This window comes from Rana temporaria, chromosome 4 (genome assembly GCF_905171775.1).
Source record: "Rana temporaria chromosome 4, aRanTem1.1, whole genome shotgun sequence".
NCBI lineage: Eukaryota > Metazoa > Chordata > Amphibia > Anura > Ranidae > Rana > Rana temporaria.
The window spans coordinates 113393680-113414000 of NC_053492.1; the positions used below are offsets into that span (position 1 = coordinate 113393680).

Genomic DNA, 20321 nt, shown 5'->3' on the forward strand with positions numbered 1-20321 from the left:
TGGCACAGTGGCTGCATTTGGCATGGCACAGTGGTGACAATTGATGGCACAGTGGTGACAATTGATGGGCACGGTGGCTGCATTTGATGGCATGGCACAGTGGCTGCATTTGGCATGGCACAGTGGTGACAATTGATGGCATGGCACAGTGGCTGCATTTGGCATGGCACAGTGGTGACAATTGATGGCACAGTGATTTTAAATTATTCTTTTTGGCCTCTCTTACCATATCCTGCTGTTCGCACGCTGTGTGATCACGAGACCGCCGTGTTATCTGCAGCCTCCGGCCAGCTCCTTTCCTGTGTCTCCCTGTGGCAGTGACGTAGGTGGCACCGCCCTCTCAGAGGAATTCCCCAATCCCCCGGGGCGAGAGGCGGCAGAGCACCCGCAGCCTATCTGCGCTCGCCTCGCTCCAGCCCCCTCGAAGCATAGGCGGCAAAGCCGCAGCCTCAATTAGCGGCGATCGCGGCACGAGGAGATTGCGCGTGGGGGCCGGATTAAAAGGTCCGCCGGGCCGTAGTTTGCCAATTCCTGCTCTAGTGTCTCTGGGGATATCATGATTATTTTGGCCCAAGGGACCAATTGTACTATACTTTTCGATCTTCTGTGCCTGGCTACCCTTGCCTTTCTCCTCTGACTAACAATAATAATTATCCCAAGATCCATGGATGGAGGGACTTGAACACCAACTAGGTACAATATTCATATATATATATATAATTTTATATAAATACCCAATACCAAAAAGCAGATAAAATATAATTGGCCAATTATTTTTTATCTTGTGGTTTTTGGTAGTGGGTATGCTTTTTTTATGGAAACAAAATTGTGTAGCGCTATGGCAAATTAATATCTATAATGGTAGTTCCTCATGGGAAAAATGGGAACATAAATAAAGTGACAAATGCAATAAAGAAGTTCTCGTGAAAGATAAAGTCCAATGGTTGTAAACACAAAGTCCATATATCTGTAGACACCACGTGCAAAATGAGGGAACTTGATTAGAATCCCATCGAGACAAATTGTGTAGTAAGTGATCACCGCCACCAATGGTAGTAAATGGAGGCTTACCGAAGATGGTGGACCTGAAATGACGTACGTCAATCAAGTCATAACAAGCTTCAAGTACCAGATAGGGTACACAAAGTAGCAATCACCAAGAAACTTGCTAGAAGTAATCAATCGGTGTATGATCATAAATGGATAACCTTGAATCTTTGCAGCTCAGCAAGGGGTTAAATAGTTGAAAGAAAATGGAAAGAGAAGGGCCACATAGTGTAAACCGGTATAAAACTGGGTATTTATTGTAAAAAGATAGCAAGTGCACTCACATGTATCTGGATAAAAACTTGCATATTCTATAGTATGAGGCGGCAGTGGCGGCGTTTCGTGTTATTCACACATCATCTGGGTTTGCCCAGATGATGTGTGAATAACACGAAACGCCGTCGGGTCGCCTCCACTGCCGCTTCATACTATAGAATATGCGAGTTTTTATCCAGATACATGTGAGTGCACTTGCTATCTTTTTACAATAAATACCCAGTTTTATACCGGTTTACACTATGTGGCCCTTCTCTTTCCATTTTCTTTCAACTATTTAACCCCTTGCTGAGCTGCAAAGATTCAAGGTTATCCATTTATGATCATACACTGATTGATTACTTCTAGCAAGTTTCTTGGTGATTGCTACTTTGTGTACCCTGTCTGGTACTTGAAGCTTGTTATGACTTGATTGACGTACGTCATTTCAGGTCCACCATCTTCGGTAAGCCTCCATTTACTACCATTGGTGGCGGTGATCACTTACTACACAATTTGTCTCGATGGGATTCTAATCAAGTTCCCTCATTTTGCACGTGGTGTCTACAGATATATGGACTTTGTGTTTACAACCATTGGACTTTATCTTTCACGAGAACTTCTTTATTGCATTTGTTACTTTATTTATGTTCCCATTTTTCCCATGAGGAACTACCATTATAGATATTAATTTGCCATAGCGCTACACAATTTTGTTTCTGTTTGTTCCAGCTAATGTGTCTTTGTTAGCAGTGTGAGCAGCTGGTCTTATTAATTAGTGGGTTTTAAGCAGCGCAGTATAATCACCCTTTTATGCTTTTTTTATGCAATAAAATGATATATGTATGCATATTGTAAATAGTTGTCCTTCAAGACCCTCCATCCATGGATTCTGGGGTAATTATTATTTTCTGAACGGTTGAGCCTGAAGGCCCGTACACATGATCACATGATGCGCATTTTGGAAAGGGAATTGTCGTTCGACAGCCTGTCGTCCGAAATTCTTACCGTTAGTATGCTTCTTTCGAAATCCGATTTTCATCTTTCGTAAGATAGAAGCTGGATGAGCACACTAGTAAATTTTTGACAAACGACAGCTCAACGTCTGATTTTCGGATTGTCAGTACAGAAATTGTCACACAAAAGTCGAAAGTACAAACACGCATGATCGGAATCAAGGAATGATCCTGAAGAGTTCGGTCTTGTAATCTGCTGTTTGTAATCTAGAATTAACATGTGTGACGCGGCAATTGATGAAATTGATGAAATGTCGAAATGCAGCGCACATCCTCATCTTCTTTAACCACTTCCCATCCTGGCCATACAACTTTGACAGCCACAAGGTGGCTCTACAATGCCGGGAGGATGTCTATTGACGTCCTCGGCTCCTCCGGCCACTGGGGGGCGCGCGCGCACCCGCCGCGTCACCGAGGTGCCGATGCTTGTTGCCAGCCGGCCGCAATGTCCGCCAGGTACCCGCGTTTGCCCGTTACACAGCCAAGGACGTGGATCTGTGTGTGTAAACACAGAGATCCACGTCCTGTCAGGGAGAGGAGACCGATGGTGTGTCCCTTGTACATAGGGACACAGATCGGTCACCTCCCCCAGTCAGTCCCCTCCCCCCCACAGTAAGAATCACTCCTAGGGAACACATTTAACCCCTTTCTCGCCCCCTAGTGTTAACCCCTTCCCTGACAGTCACATTTATACAGTAATCAGTGAATATTTATAGCACTGATCGCTGTATAAATGTGAATGATCCCAAAAATGTGTCAAAAGTGTCCGCCATAATGTCACAGTCCCGATAGAAATCACAGATCGCCACCATCACTAGTAAAAAAAATTATAATTATTTGTACCTTCAAAATCACTTTGAAAACAAATGTTTTGAGCCCTTCCACTCCCATATAAAGATAATTGCATGGGTTTGGGGGGTTTTATGTAATCTTCAAGCATAAAATGATTTCTTTAATCGTGTGCAAAAAAACACAAAAGTGGCTCTGGCAGTGAAAAGGTTGAGTCAGTATTAAATATGGGTAAAGGAGTAATGGCTGTCCCCTTTGTATATTCCTCATCTACACACACACACACACACACATACACATACAGAGACTTTGTTTTGCTATAACAGAGCTCAGATCTACCTCTGCACTGTTTGTTACATTGGTAGCTCCGCCCCCATGCCGTACACTTCCGCACCCAACTAAGAACACGCCCACAGTCAGCTCCGCCCTTATCCGCACACTCAACCCTTAGCCTCGCCTCCGTCTCTACGCTGCACTCTTAGCTCCGCCCCATTTTGTACCCTGCCAGGATTAGCTCCACCCCCTGTCCCCTCACGCTAAGACCCTATTTCAGCACACGGATATCACTAGCTCCGCCCCCATTCCATAAACTGCCAATAAGAGCTCAGTCCCTAATCCGCACACTGATATCACTAGCTCCGCCTTTCCTATTCCATACACTGCCAGTAACAGATCCGTTCCTATTCCGTACACAGATATCTTAGGCTCCGCCCTCCCTCTGTCACGCGCAGCGCTTCCCGCAGACACACACACACACACCAAACCTGCCCGTCCTTTCCGTGACACAACACGACACCGGAGCGCCCCGCACCCACCTCGCTGCGAGTGACCTGCAGCTGATAGAAGTCCTTGCTCGGCGCCGGAGCTTGTCCGTCACACTGGTACAGGATCTCCGGCAACAACGCCGCCATCTTGAGACGCTCACGCGGTTGCTAGGGCAACCAAGGCGAATTACCCCTTCCCTGAGGGATCCGTGCGCGCTGTGGGAGGCGGGGCTTAGCTACCACAGATCCCTCCGCCTCACATACATCCCCGAACAATAAGCACTGGACGTCTAACAGTTCGTCCGGGGAGCTAACAGAGCGGCACAGCGTGTAATAACCGTCCGGGGGAGACACGGTGACCCTGGCGGAAATAAACCGGGCTCGGCCTGCCGAGGGGTCCTGTGAGGACCTACAACTCTTCCCGACAAGCTGTGCTTAGAGAAAACCGACGGCAGTATAAGAGGCGTTACATAAAAAGGCATCTGGCCGAGGCCAACGGACGCCAAATTCGCTGAGCACGTCATCCAGAGAGGGCGAGAGGCCCTATGAGCCGCTCCACGTACAGGCCACAGCCACCCGAGCACTCCCGGTGAATCTGCGTTTCCCCCTTTTTCCCCGTAAAGTAGTCCGCGGAGGGATCCCGGCTAGGCCGCAGTTATGGGGAGAATAAAGTAAGCCCAGCAGCGGAAGGATCCGGAGCGGTAAAATAGTGCGCGGAGGGATCTGAGGCCGCGCGTCCTCAGCTGATCGGTGAGAAGGAAAACCGAAGAGGAAGCGGAGAGACCGGGGGGAGTGCGGCGGACAGAGGTACCCGGGGAGGGCCAGGGCTCACAGGCACGGTGCCATAGCAGTGATAAGGAGGGTGTAGTGTCTGTGCCAGGAAGGCCACTATATGGCATTGTATGTATCTTATACAATAGGTGTCGGGGGGAGCTCCCCCTATGGCCGGGCTGAGGCCTGCACCCCGCTATGGGTTATCACAGGAGGTCATGGCTGGGCCCTGCTAGGAGCATTACTACACACAGGCCTCTGTCGGCGCTATTCCCTACATACAATGGAGGCACTCGCATCCTGAGATCATCACTATGTCATAGGATACAATTAGAAGGGGGCAGATACACGCACCATGCCCCCTTGGCTTCTATTATTATTAGAGTGCCAGCTGTATGCACACAATAAAGGTAGATGGGACAGTTACACTACAAGAGGTTTAGGGGGGTCCTTGGCCATAAGAGCTTACAATCTAAGAAGGAAGGAATGCGAAAGATTAATATAGTGTTTATTCTTATACAGGTTTACTATAGTGCTGGCTGTGTTCACTAAAGAAAGGCAGACAGTGCAGTTACAGTACAAAAGATGCAGGGGGGTCCTTGGCTGGAAGAGCTTACACTCTAATAAGGAAGGGAAACAAAGGCTTAATAAAGTGCTAGTTGTTCTTATTATACAGGTTTAATAAAGTGTTCACTAAAGAAAGGCAGACAGTTGCAGTACAAAAGATGCAAGTCGTGAGAGCTTACAATCTAACCAGGAAGTGGTGCAGAAAGGTAGACTGGCCTACTCTAATCTCTCTACATAGGTTGGAAGAAAACAGTCAACCAATAGGAGAAACAAACTGTAGCCGGTCCTCTTTTCCCATTGGATGGTTGAGTGCTCATTCACATGGGCAGGTAAAAACGCTGCATTTAGATGGGTCTTTTGTAGGCATCTAAATGCAGCACTGTAGTAATCAGTGAGCCCCCCCACACGCAACTTTTTTCTAAGTTTAGACGCACACAAAAAAAAAACACCTCGGCAGATTTTGCGTCAGTAATTAAGTGCGTATTATACGCAGGATCTTCTAGGTGTGCCAGCAAAATGTCTGTGTGAATGAGCCCTCTGGCTGACCATACGCTGTACAATCCCATATAGACCTATCATCAGTTACATAGTACAAGGCCTGCCTGATATCATTTGGTTGGATTTCCATGTCACAGTTTTGGTGAATCTAAAGGAGATTGTACAATCGGATTGTATATTGTGTGTGGCCAGCATTATTTTTCAGTTGTCCAGGTTTCTGATTAGGAGTAAGTGTTTTACATTAAATATTGATCGATCCGGATAAGGAGCATTGTTGTTTATTTTTATCCCCATAGCCCCCCCAGTTGTCTTCATTTGATCTGATTGTAGATGACATGTAGTCCTTCCTTTTTTTTTTATTTATTTATTTTTTTTCTATACAATCTCGCATATTTATTATTTTTTTATAGCACTATTATTATACAGAATTTATATAGCTCCATTATTATACAAGTTTTATATAGCGCTAACAGTATACACAGCGCTTTACAATATAATAATAATGTCCATTAATCTGCTTACATACTCTGAGCCTTTGGGGTTATTATTATACAGGATTTCCACAGCACCATATACTAGAAGGTCCCATTCACCCCCCCAACATCCCATTTTTGCACCTTTTTCGCACAATGCCACGCATATGGCAGTCCATTCACGTGACCATCGCTCTAAAGAACATTTTCAGCTATAGAGCTTTGCTTTTTTTTTGACACCGCAAGCATGGCGGAACGTGTTTTGCACACATTCCCAGAATGCACAGCTGCGAACGGGGGCCTAAAGGCAGACAGTACAGTTCAGTACAAGAGATCTGGGGGGAGGGGCTGCTTATAAGAGCTTACACGCTAGGGGGCCTAAAGGCAGACAGTACAAGAGATCTGGGGGGAGGGGCTGCTTAGAAGAGCTTACACGCTAGGGGGCCTAAAGACAGTACAGTACAAGAGATCTGGGGGGAGGGGCTGCTTATAAGAGCTTACACGCTAGGGGGCCTAAAGGCGTACAGTACAAGAGATCTGGGGGGAGGGGCTGCTTATAAGAGCTTACACGCTAATCGGGAAGGGAAGGCGATACGAAAGGTAACATTCATAATTGGCACGGCCTACTTCTAATTTTTACAGTCTTTGTACATAGATTGAAATGCAAGAAAAAAAAAAGTCCATCTACAACCAAGAGACAAACCCATAGCCTGTCATATTATTAGATATGTGGTTTTATAGTCCAACTGTCCACCTTATTATCCATATCGATTGATTAGGGAAAAATAATCGATCCTGAGTAGGACGTCTTTTCATTGGATCTGATTTCATGTAGTATTCTTTTGTGTGCCCACTCTGATCCATAGGAGTTGGTATTATTATTATTATTATACTGGATTTATTATTTACAATTGCGCGGCGCCTTCCAAAATAAAAAGAGACGGTTGCGTTCCAATTCAGTACACGAGGGTCATGTTTTCTGATCACGTGAGAAGACAAAGATTTTGTCCATGTAGGATCTGAGCGTTTTTGGCTTTTGAAGGCTTTCTGTAAACAGTACGTGGAATTAATGAGATTATGCAGACGTTCTCTGTTGCACTGACGTGAGCTAGATCAAATATTCCCTTTGTGTTTTTTTTCTTGTTTTTCTTGTGTGATCCCCAATCTCAGGGCTGTGTACCCCCATCAGGGGCTCTTTGTCAGATTCAGCTTCCTGTTATTGTTCTTGGTGGAGGATTTGGCCTAGTGACGTTCTAGGTGCTCTACCTGATTAGATCCCCCTTTTCACGCTCTCCTCTGTGTCCCTTTCAGTATGAGGGAGGTCTAGGGAAGGGGACGTCTCTTTGGCTTGTCATGGGGTCAGTGTTGTGCCTTTGATGGCCCTGACATGAGTGTGTTGATTCAGCGTAGACACAGTGCAGTGTTCTCGCTTTGGAGTGCTCTGACGTTGCTTTGTCTGTCTGTTTTTCTTGGTGGTGGATATTAGAGGTCAGCTGCAGAATGTTGTAATGTCTGTTGAGATTTGATCGTGATGGGAAGATTATTTTACTGCAATGTTGCGATGTGACCTGGCTGTGTGTCCTCGGCGATGCCTGTCAGAGGTAGGCCTGCAGTGTCCCATTTAAAGTGTATTGGTGAGACGTGACTGCACGGCATATTCTAATACTCTCTGGGCAGCATTAGCCAGGAATGTCAGCAGGTAGCTGCAACCAGATTGCATTTTTAAAGCTGAACTCCAGCCTTGAATTTGGGACCCACTCACATCATTTGCGTTGAGATGCATTGGCCAGGGTTGCTCACTGCATGTCCCAATGACAGGGCAAGGCCATTTGCCTAGTTTCCTATGGTGCCAGTTCACCCCACTGCTGTGGGGTGCTATGCAATTCTTTTAGCACAGTGGTTTGTGGTACAAAGCACCTCTTCCCAGCACTTCTAGGGTGAAAAGAACTAATGTCGCTTGTTACAGTTCAATAAAGTGCTAACAAAAAATAAACGGTGGGATTGGCGATTTAGCACTGTTCTCACAGCGCACATTAGCGACTTTGCAGTCAATGCAGTGGTTGTGTGAATTGGCCATTACTTTGTTTTTACTGCACACTGAGCCTCACAGTGTGCAATAGAAGCCTTCCTCGTTTCCTGGTTGGAGGACTTCCAGTATCATCTAACCCATTTCGACTTGAGTTGCAATGATTTGAATGGCCCCATTGTCAAATGGGTCATGCGATTTTATTATTTTTTGTAAAATCGCATTGGTGTGAGCGAGGGCTTAGTAATACATGTGTTCACTACTTGGGCTGCTCTGCCTAGAAACTACAACTCCTCCAGACTGATGCCCACCTAGGGCTGCACGATTCTGGGAAAAATGAGAATCGCGATTCTTTTGCAAAGAATGAAGATCACGATTCTCAATTTTTTATTTATTTTTTAATTTAAAGTGGTAGTAAGCCCCGTTCTTGTTTGTTCGTTTTTTTTTTTTTTTTTAAACCTACCTGAAAGCCATAATGAGCTAGTATGTTATTACTCTGTCGGGTGTAACAAGATGTCCGCTTGCCCCCTTCTAACTAACATTACTGTACAGGAGTGTGAGGTGGAGCAAGATGGCGGCGGCGACACGTCACTTCCTGACGGGACAGCCGCCGCTGGGTGTACCAAGATGGTACACCCGGAGCTAGGCCGAAGCCGGGGACTTTCCTATGGCCGCACCAGAAAATCGCGGGTCATCCAGCCAGGAGATCGTCGGGGGGTGAATCAAAATCGCGATTAATTTACGATTAATCGTGCAGCTCTATGCCCACCTATGACGGTTTTCTGCTATTTACAGAACTCCTCCCAAGAACCAAGCCACTGCCTGCATTGGGGCTCTCGAGAGGACCAGTGACATTTTTAGGAAGCTACGCATGCATTGCAGAGAGACCTAGTGGTGATATGCAATAAACTTTTTTTCATGCACTAGCTTAAAGGAACCTATTTAGAAAATAAAACTAGTGCATTGTTGGTTCACTTACCTTTTCCTTCGATTTCCCTTCTAAATGTGTTTTTTCTTTTGTCTGAATTTTTCACTTCCTGTTTTTCCTCAGTAAGCTTGCCCCCATCATCTGAGCCATTCCGGCTGGGGGTTAGTCAGCCAGAAAAGCTTTCTGAGGTGGAACAGGGAGAAAACAAAGGGGGGGGGGGGGAAAAACATTTAGAAGGGAAATCGAAGGAAAAGGTAAGTGAACCAACAATGCACTGGCTTAAAGGAACCTATTTAGAAAATAAACCCTTACAACCCCTTTAAGCCAACGTTTAAAAAGGTAGTATTTGGTGTGTTTTGCTTGGAATAGGGGTGGTGGTTTGCAATTTACTGCAAATAGGGGGCAAAAAAAAAAAATACACAATCGTGTGCTTTTGTTAAAGTTTTCCCCTCCCACCCTTTCCTCAGCCCTGTTTTTTTTTTTTTTTTTTTTTTTTACTCGCCCTTATCCTGGAGCATTGAAATCCTGTGTTTAGTCCCCTGAAATGTCATCATGAGCCCATGGACTTCGCAGGGCCACAGCCTGGAGGAGGGGTCCAGGTATCGCTTCCTCAAGATGCTAAATGGCATACGCACTCCTCCCCAGGTCATATGGACATTGCTATATTGTCATTAAAACCCGGGGGGCGGAGCTGGGTATGACCTGTACTTAGGAGGAGGGTATACAGTGCCTAAAAGTATTCATACCCTTTGAAATGTTCCACATTTTGTCATGTTACAACCATAAATTAAATGTAATTCATTCGGATTTTATGAGATAGACCAGTGGTCTCCAAACTGTGGCCTGGGGGCCAGATGTGGCTATTTGCTTTTATCCAGGCCTTAGGGCAATATTTTATCCTGACACCAACATTAAGGCATAATTTCCCCCTATTAACACAATGAATGGGGCACAGTTTCTCCCAATGACCCAAACGATGGGGCACAATTGCTCTCACTGACACCAATGTGGCATTATTCTTTCCACCAAATGACACGATAGGGCACAATTCCTCTTGTTTGAAACAAAAAATGGGGCAGTGTTTGCGTCCACTGATGCCAGGACATTTTCCAATTGCCAAAGTCTGGCAGACAGTAAACTGACCCTTTTGTTTACAAATATTGGAGACCCCTGTGATGGACCAACGCAAAGTGGCACGTACTTGTGAAGTGGAAGGAAAATGATAAATGGCTTTCCAAACAAATATGTGAAACGTGTGGCTTGCATTTGTATTCCGCCCCCTTTACTCTGATACCCCCAACTAAAATCTAGTGGGACCAATTGCCTTCAGAAGTCACCTAATTAGTAAATGGAGTCCACCTGTGTGCGATTTAATCTCAGTATAAATACAGGTGTTCTGTGAAGCCCTCAGATTTGTTGGAGAACCTTGGTGAACAAACTGCATCATGAAGGCCAAGGAACACTCCAGACAGATCAGGGATAAAGTTGTGGGGAAGTTTAAAGCAGGGTTAGATTATGAAAGAATATGCCAAGCTATGAACATCACTCGGAGCACTGTTCAATCCATCATCCGAAATGGAAAGAGCATGATACAACTGTAAACCTACCAAGACATGGCTGTCCACTTTAACTGACAGACTGGGGAAGGAGAGCATTAATCGGAGAAGCAGCCAAGAGGCCCATGGTAACTCTGGAGGATCTGCAGAGATCCACAGCTCAGGTGGGAGAATCTGTCCACAGGACAACTATTAGTCGCACACAAATCTGGCCTTTATGAAAGAGCGGCAAGAAGAAAGCCATTGTTGAAAGAGCCATAAGAATTCCCATTCGCAGTTTGCTGGAAGCCATGTGCGGGACACATCAAACGTGTGGAAGAAGGTGATCTGGTCAGTTGAGACCAAAATTTAACTTTTTGGCCTAAAAGCAAAATGCTTTATGTGATGTAAAATCTAACACTGCATACCATCCCCACTGTGAAACATGGTGGTGACGGGATCATGTTGTGGGGATGCTTTTCTTCAGCAGGGATAGGGAAGCTGGTCAGAGTTGATGGGAAGATGAATGGAGTCAAATACAGGGAATTCTTAAAAAAATAAACTGTTAGACTGCATAAGACTTGAGACTGGGGCGGAGGTTCACCTTTTTAAACAGGCGGCCAGTTCTCTGTTCCCTAGACTGTTGGGGGGGGGGGGGCGAATCGGCGCAGCCTGTCCTGTGCCCAGGGAGTAGAGGATCGCTGTGGGACTTATTGCTGTCAGCAGGCAGCTGCGAGGAAGATCCTTGTGAAGCTTTTCCACGCTGGAGTGGGCTCTGTGTCTCCGCCCCCACCCTGGACAGTGCCCGACATTAAGCCTGCCTCCCCCTATGGGGCGGGGAATGGATCTCTCCGGTCGGACAATGCTTTGTGGGGGCTCCAGTGCCCGAATGGCTGGGTGGGCCGGGTAAAAGACCTGGACAGGCCATAGTTTTAGATCAAAGCATATTCATGTGTTAGAATGGCCCAGTCAAAGTCCAGACCTAAATCCAATTGAGAATCTGTGGAAAGACACACTCATCCAATCTGACAGAGCTTGAGCTATTTTGCAAAGAAGGATGAGTAAAAATGTCACTCTCTAGATGTGCAAAGCTGGAAGAGACATTCCCAAAAAAGACTTGCAGCTGTAATTGCTGTGAAAGGTGGTCCTACAAAGTATTCACTCGGGACACACTTTTCACTAATGTTTTTTTTTAAAATTTGGATATTTTTAATTTCACAATTGTGTCAATTTGTGTTGGTCTATCGCAAATAAAACACATTTGTTTTTGGTTGTAAGGCCCTTTTCACACTACAAAATAAATCCGTTTTAATAATCCGTTTTAAAATCCGTCAGATAATGTTAAAAAACGGAAGTTATACGTCCTTTATAAAATATCATTAAAGTCTATGGGATTTTTTTATGTTCCGTAAAGATCCGTAATAGTCCGTTATAACATACGGACGTTAGTTATAACGGAATATGTGACGGGTCTTGCACTATTTTTTGTAAATTATTTGTCCGTTGCAAGTAACGGATATATTAACGTCCGTTATATTTTAACATTGAAGTCTATGGCACATGGACGTTAGTAAATGTCTCTGTAAATGTCCGTTATGTTAACGGACGTTAATTTTACTGAGCATGGATATTCAGGGGAACCCCGCTGTCAATTTAAAACAAAAATGACGTGCGGTTCCCGGTAAATATCCATAACCAGACCCTTCAGGTCTGGTATGGATATTCAGGGGAACCCCGCCGTCAATTTAAAACAAATGACGTGCGGTTCCCCCTAAATATCCATAACCAGACCCATTATCCGAGCACGTTAACCTGGCCGGCCGCAGAAAAGAGGGGGGGACAGAGTGCGGCCCCCCCTCTCTCCTGAACCGCACCAGGCCACATGCCCTCAACATGGGGAGGATGTCCCCATGTTGATGGGGACAAGGGTCTCATCCCCACAACCCTTGCCCGGTGGTTGTGGGGGTATGCGGGCGGGAGGTTTATCAGAATCTGGAAGACCCCTTTAACAAAGGGGACCCCCAGATCCTGACCCCCCCCTGTGTGAAATGGTAATGGGGTACACTGTACCTCTACCATTTCACGAAGGAAGTAAAAAGTATTGTAAAAAAACACACTGACACAAAAGAATAAAGTCCTTTATTTAAAAAAAAAAAAAAAAAACTCCAGCGCTGAAAAATCCACTCGTTCCCGGCTTCCAGCGTTGTCCTGATCCTGCGACGGGTGCGGGTGATCTCCCGCGATGAGAAGATCCAGCGTCGGGTGATCTCCGCTCCGGCGATGTGAAGATCCATCCAGCGCAGCATCCCGGACCTCCTCTCACTGCTGGGCACAGCCCAGCGAATGAGCGGCTGAAGCGGTGACATTTCTTATATAGAGGAGGCAGAGCCACCCGTCACGTGACCCTGCCCCCTCTGACGTACCCTCTGCTACGTCACTGGGGAAGACCATGAAGAGGAAAGACCTTTCCTCTTCATGGTCTTCCCCAGTGACGTAGCAGAGGTACGTCAGAGGGGGCAGGGTCACGTGACGGGTGGCTCTGCCTCCTCTATATAAGAAATGTCACCGCTTCAGCCGCTCATTCGCTGGGCTGTGCCCAGCGGTGAGAGGAGGTCCGGGATGCTGCTGCGCCGGATGAATAGATCTTCACATCGCCGGAGCGGAGATCACCCGACGCTGGATCTTCTCATCGCGGGAGATCACCCGCACCCGTCGCAGGATCAGGACAACGCTGGAAGCCGGGAACGAGTGGATTTTTCACCGCTGGAGTTTTTTTTTTTTTTTTTAAATAAAGGACTTTATTCTTTTGTGTCAGTGTGTTTTTTTACAATACTTTTTACTTCCTTCGTGAAATGGTAGAGGTACAGTGTACCCCATTACCATTTCACACAGGGGGGGGGTCAGGATCTGGGGGTCCCCTTTGTTAAAGGGGTCTTCCAGATTCTGATAAACCTCCCGCCCGCATACCCCCACAACCACCGGGCAAGGGTTGTGGGGATGAGACCCTTGTCCCCATCAACATGGGGACATCCTCCCCATGTTGAGGGCATGTGGCCTGGTGCGGTTCAGGAGAGAGGGGGGGCCGCACTCTGTCCCCCCCTCTTTTCTGCGGCCGGCCAGGTCAACGTGCTCGGATAATGGGTCTGGTTATGGATATTTAGGGGGAACCGCACGTCATTTTTGTTTTAAATTGACGGCGGGGTTCCCCTGAATATCCATACCAGACCTGAAGGGTCTGGTTATGGATATTTACCGGGAACCGCACGTCATTTTTTGTTTTAAATTGACGGCGGGGTTCCCCTGAATATCCATGCGACTTCTGGAGCTGGACTTCAAGAAAGGGTGAAATGTTTTTTATTAACGGACGTTAGAAAGGAATGATATAACGGATGTATACGGATATATACGGATAAACATTATCCGTTTTCAATAAAGGAAGAATGGTAAAATATTTATCCGTATGTATCCGTTATTAAATCCGTTAATAAACGTCCGTTAATAGGTGTAATACGGATATTATAAAACGGACATACAATCCATAGTGTGAAAGAAGCCTAACATGACAAAATGTGAAACTTCAAGGGATATAAATTTATTTTCAAGGCACTGTAAATGACAAAGCTGACGATCCCTTTTTAAAGCAGAACACCTAACTAGATAAAAATGTTCTTTAGCAAGGAACATACATTCCACAGTAATAATGATGCTACCAACATTTAGTATGTGCTGTAAATTGCCTCCAGCATTGCTCCTGTTTCTTCTTTCTTCTGGAGGCTATTTTGCTGAAGCTCAGAGCCCCTTAGCAGCAGTAAATCTTTAGGCTGTTGGCAGGTCAGCCTCTACAAATTTGACACAGTACCTAAAAATAGGGAGCCAATAGAGTGTGTGCAGAAAAGGGTGAAACGGTGTATTACTGGATATTAAATAGTATAGATACTTATTTTTAATGTTTTGCATAGCTTTGCCTGCAAAAGGGGCCAGCCTGAAGTCATCTAGCAGGACTTTATTTTGGGACTAAAGTTCCACCTTAATAACCTGTTCACATGCGTTGACAGGTGTTTTGTGGCACTTGATTAATGGCAGTCACCACAAGAACACATAACAAAACATGGCCTGTTAATGCTTCCTACAGGTAGGTTGTAGCCTGTTTTGGGAAAAATGCAAGCAGTGCATTCATGCATTTTGTGATCCGATGGTGCCACCATTTTTTTTAATTCGACCAACCAAGCTTTCAGTTTCAGAAAAGTATTTGTGGCTGAGAATCTTTTCAGGAATTTTTATTTTCTTGCACATTTCTTTTCATTAGATTTCTTGCACACAGAAAAACATGGCCTGTTAACACTGCATCCAGGTAGGCTGCAGCCTGTTGTGGAAAAATGCATTCATGCAAATCGTCAGAGCTCACCTGATGTCATGGTCTGTTTTTACAGCACATAGGAACATAGATCACTTTTGTCACTTTAATGAAGTTAAAAAAAAAAAAGTACTCTTATATTGTAATGCAAGCCACCAACAGCATACAAGGGATGCTAATCTGCATGTTGAAACAAATCATATTTCTGTGTGGTCCTAATGACTACAGCGGCTGCCCAGGGTTACAATGCCGCACTATAAGTGATATTTATCCCTATGTGCTGTAAAAACATCAGGTGAGCGCTGATGATTTGCATGAATGCATTTTTCCACAACAGGCTGCAACCTACCTGAACCTACCTACTTCCATACCAGGCCTATTCTGGCACTCCTTTTAGATGTTTTTTTAGCAGAGACTCTAGGGAATAAAATAGGAATCGTATGTGCGCACTCGTGGAATGACGCCAAACTTTGGTACCTAAAAATCTCCATAGGTGATGCTTTCAATTTATTTATTTTTTTACAGGTTACCAGTATAGCGTTAGAGGAGGTCTTTGGCTAGAATTGTTGCTCTAACGAAAGTGGCGGTAATTATGGTTGTCCCGATACCACTTTTTTAGGACCGAGTACAAGTACCGATACTTTTTTTTTTTTCATGTACTCGCGGATACCGATTAACGATAATTTTTTTTTTTTAAATGCAGCCTTGTGTCCACCAAAGAGAAAGCCAAGTCACCCCCCCCCCCTGTTGCTGCCGTCTAGTTGATTTGCGCTTGGGGAACATAACGGCTTTCATTTGAATAACTGTGTGTTCCCCGCCACGCCTCGTCATGTATAGACTCTCCCACTTGTCCGGGCACTTTGATGGACAGATCACCCGTCCAATCCTGGCTTTCTCTTGGGGGACTAGGCGGCAGCAGCTTTGCTCTCCGCCCGCACTCCACCCGCTCTCGGGGGGGGGGGGGGGGGAGAGAGAATCGGTAAAGCATTGGGAGCATTTGTGCGAGTAGAAGTACTCGCGCAAATGCTCAGTATCAGTACCGATACTAGTATCAGGACAACCCTAGCGGTAATGCACATATGTGATTTGAACGCCGTTTACTTGCATATGCGTTCACTTCTGTACGTGGAAACACGGGGGCGCTTACATTTTTTTTTCTATTTTCTCTCAAATAATTGTTATTACTATTTCAAGGACTGTAAACATCCCTTGTAATAGGAATAGTGTGTGTGTGTATGTGTGTATATGTATATATGTATGTGTGTGTGTATATGTGTGTATGTATATATATATATATATATATATATATATATATATATATATATATATATATATATATATATATATATATATATATATATATATATATAATTTTTTTTTTTAAGAATATTGGTGGGTGTAATGGCGCTAAAAACACTAGAAAAAACTTAAAAACAATAAGTGATCCTCATCACTCGACCCATAAAATAATGGAGAAAGTTTCTTGGTAAATGCTCCAATGAATGTGAATAAATGTGTCCCACTCTTGGCGAATCCTGGAATACCATCCAACATCAACAAAAAATGTGGAGGGTATTAATAGTGGCAAATAATAACAAATGATAAGTGAACAAAATGTGCCAAGCCAATGCACAATGTTGCATCAATACAATCAAAAGTGAAATATTTGGGTAACCAAATGAACATCAATATTAGTGAAAAAAAGGGAAATCCAGTATACAAAAACACCAAAAAACAATGGTCCAATAAAGTGCAGCGTGCAATAATTATAGTGTAACAAATTCCAAAGTGATCCGAAGTATTTAAAACAACATGCAAAAATTAAGCATGAAAATAAATCTAATTGTGAAAAAATGTCCAGTGAAATGAATAATGTTACATTAGTAACAATGTCTCTAAAATTCACCAATAGAAGTTAAAAATAAAAGCACAGTGATAATGGTAAAGTGTCACAGTGCATATATAGATGAAGAAAAAAACAATCATAAAAGATGTTCAGTGAAAAAGATAAGTGCTCCAAATCGCAAATCTTTAAAGTTCACAGCGTTCAGTGATCAATCCTGGATGTGCATGCAAGCTTAGAACTTCCACCATCAGGATTCCCAGAAGTGTCCAACAAACTAAGTGTTCCAGCCCCTTACCTCAGAGCGGCTTGTAATTAAGCCTATATAGATGTCTCACAGGCAGTCAGCTGTTCATCCAGCTCCACAATCCCACGACCCAGTCACGGATGGTTGCAGTCTCTCAGAGGGAACATAAAGCAAGGGGAGCCTCCATGGTGTAGTAACATCAATGCATTTTATTGAAAAACAAATAGACACTCACATTTCTAGTAGTACAAACTCGGCGTGTGTAAATCTTTGTGTCTCCCGCTCTGCGGCCGCGAGCGGGTGACGTCACCAGCAGCTCCTCCACGTCCTTAGGACGTGGAGGAGCTGCTGGTGACGTCACCCGCGTCACCCGTTCGCGGCCGCAGAGCGGGAGACACAAAGATTTACACACGCCGAGTTTGTACTACTAGAAATGTGAGTGTCTATTTGTTTTTCAATAAAATGCATTGATGTTACTACACCATGGAGGCTCCCCTTGCTTTATGTTCCCTCTGAGAGACTGCAACCATCCGTGACTGGGTCGTGGGATTGTGGAGCTGGATGAACAGCTGACTGCCTGTGAGACATCTATATAGGCTTAATTACAAGCCGCTCTGAGGTAAGGGGCTGGAACACTTAGTTTGTTGGACACTTCTGGGAATCCTGATGGTGGAAGTTCTAAGCTTGCATGCACATCCAGGATTGATCACTGAACGCTGTGAACTTTAAAGATTTGCGATTTGGAGCACTTATCTTTTTCACTGAACATCTTTTATGATTGTTTTTTTCTTCATCTATATATGCACTGTGACACTTTACCATTATCACTGTGCTTTTATTTTTAACTTCTATTGGTGAATTTTAGAGACATTGTTACTAATGTAACATTATTCATTTCACTGGACATTTTTTCACAATTAGATTTATTTTCATGCTTAATTTTTGCATGTTGTTTTAAATACTTCGGATCACTTTGGAATTTGTTACACTATAATTATTGCACGCTGCACTTTATTGGACCATTGTTTTTTGGTGTTTTTGTATACTGGATTTCCCTTTTTTTCACTAATATTGATGTTCATTTGGTTACCCAAATATTTCACTTTTGATTGTATTGATGCAACATTGTGCATTGGCTTGGCACATTTTGTTCACTTATCATTTGTTATTATTTGCCACTATTAATACCCTCCACATTTTTTGTTGATGTTGGATGGTATTCCAGGATTCGCCAAGAGTGGGACACATTTATTCACATTCATTGGAGCATTTACCAAGAAACTTTCTCCATTATTTTATGGGTCGAGTGATGAGGATCACTTATTGTTTTTAAGTTTTTTCTAGTGTTTTTAGCGCCATTACACCCACCAATATTCATATCTGTCTTGAGTGTGAGAACACTTTTCGTCGTGGCTGCTATTTTATTTTAATTTTATTTTAGTTTCCTTTTAGTTCAGAATTATTCTTTATTAGGTGGATTTGCGCATTGGTTCCCCCTCTCATTATAATTTTTTTTTTTAACTGTCTCTGCCTTTCAGCTGAGTCCAGCTTTGTTTACATCCGCCGGCCCGGACGTGACATCATAACGTCACGCCCGGGCTCCGAGGGTCATAGAAATGACTGGTCACCAGAAATTTCTATAAACCGCTTCCGGCGGCCACCGATTCGTTCTCCGGCTCGCCAATCGTACGGGCGAGTCCAAAAAAGCACCCGTGGGTGTCATATCCAATATCCCCTCCCGCTGCCTGTAAGAACGATCAAGCGGCTGAATTGCCGCTATCATTGTTTGCTGAAAGTGATGCATGTAGCTGCAGCCATCATTCAGATATCCCCACTCAAAATACGATGTATAACGTCTTTGGGCTGGAAGTGGTTAAGTAATGACAAAAATAATGCTGAATAAACAGGCCCAAAACAGAAATGTGGAGAAATTGCTGTGGTCCATAGGGGATAGTTATGTGCGCCCAGGTGATTTAACGCCCTCCAAGTATGGAACAAGAACTGTTGATCTTCCAGAAATATATTGCCTCCTTTAACATGACAGCACACCTGAACTCCTAAGACGTGTCCATGTATAATGCATGGTCACCACTGAGGTTTTTGTTATTCTGGGTAGTCCCTTTGCTAAGAGTGTTATCACCTTTTTGTGTAGTTAACCCTTTTTGGCATTCTTGCTCAACACGTGATCCTGATTATATGTACAATGACAAGAATTAGTCCCTTTTTTTTTCGTAGGGAAAACGGAAGTCACTAGCTAATCACAAATTGTCTGCATGTTGACAAGCACCAGTTAAGCCATTTCATTATGTTCATGAGTGGAACATTTTGTAGGGGGCACTTGGAAATCCATATCGTGGTGTATAGGCAGATTTTGAGAATTCCGAACTGCCCATTGTAGATGATTCCTGGTCAGTGGTTTACAACAGCCTATTGTCATAGGTGATCCTTGGAAATCTATTGGGCAGTGTATTGGCAGACTTGCAGTATATAATTCAGGGTTGCTGTACTCCAGTGCCCCAAGGAGCTGATGTCCTAAACCATTGGGATTTCAAATGGTAATCAGGATTGCTGTAAAACCCCATGGGCTTTTATGTGTTCTCAGCAGAAAACACCAACTATGCTGTTGCCTGTTGTTCTGTCTGGTTGTGTTACAGGATCCATCCAATTTAGTCACCTAGCAACCAGATCTGCTCATATACAGGCTCCAAGCATCATTTATTTCTTAATTTCCTGACAAGATTTTATACCAGGTGTCTATCATACTTCATAAATCAATTTTAGTCTTCTTTTTTTTGACTGCCAGCTTAGTATGTATTTTTTATATGTTAAAATATATACTTTCTAACATCTACCTGAACACATTCTGATATTTCTCAATATTCGCCAAGGGGATAATGTCTGAAAACTGCCTGTATTTTCCCCAATACTGAATGACATCATCGGAGATCCACCCTCGCCATTTATCCTGGTGATTGTTGTCACAGAGGCCGAAGGTCATGAGGAATCCAACATGCTGTCATTGGAATAGAGGGGAATTCTTCCTAGGCAAACCCCTGCTGTCTAAGGTCCCGCGCACACATCGGCCATTTTTCTTTATTTATTTGGGCTTGTAGCTCTAAAACACTCAACAAGCCAAATTCCATGAATTTCAATGGCCCCTGTTCACATCTGAGCATTCTGTCACCTAAAGCATCTTTTTGGCAGATTA

At 44.1% G+C, this 20321-nt stretch overlaps 2 protein-coding genes across 12 annotated transcripts in view; one reads left to right on the plus strand and one right to left on the minus strand.

The window, feature by feature from the left end:
* Positions 1–4119, minus strand: part of FBXO36 (F-box protein 36) — a 71401-nt gene extending 67282 nt beyond the window's left edge. Inside the window, exon 1 of the mRNA XM_040348826.1 lies at positions 3923–4119. Within this exon, the coding sequence (XP_040204760.1) occupies positions 3923–4018 (96 nt within the window). The 5' untranslated portion in view covers positions 4019–4119. The remainder of the gene's footprint in view (positions 1–3922) is intronic.
* A 47-nt stretch (positions 4120–4166) lies between these two features.
* TRIP12 (thyroid hormone receptor interactor 12) overlaps positions 4167–20321 on the plus strand; it is a 146284-nt gene continuing 130129 nt past the window's right edge. For all 11 annotated transcript variants that reach the window (XM_040348815.1, XM_040348816.1, XM_040348819.1 and 8 more), the window contains exon 1: positions 4167–4678. The gene's annotated coding sequence lies outside the window, so the exon portion shown is untranslated. The remainder of the gene's footprint in view (positions 4679–20321) is intronic.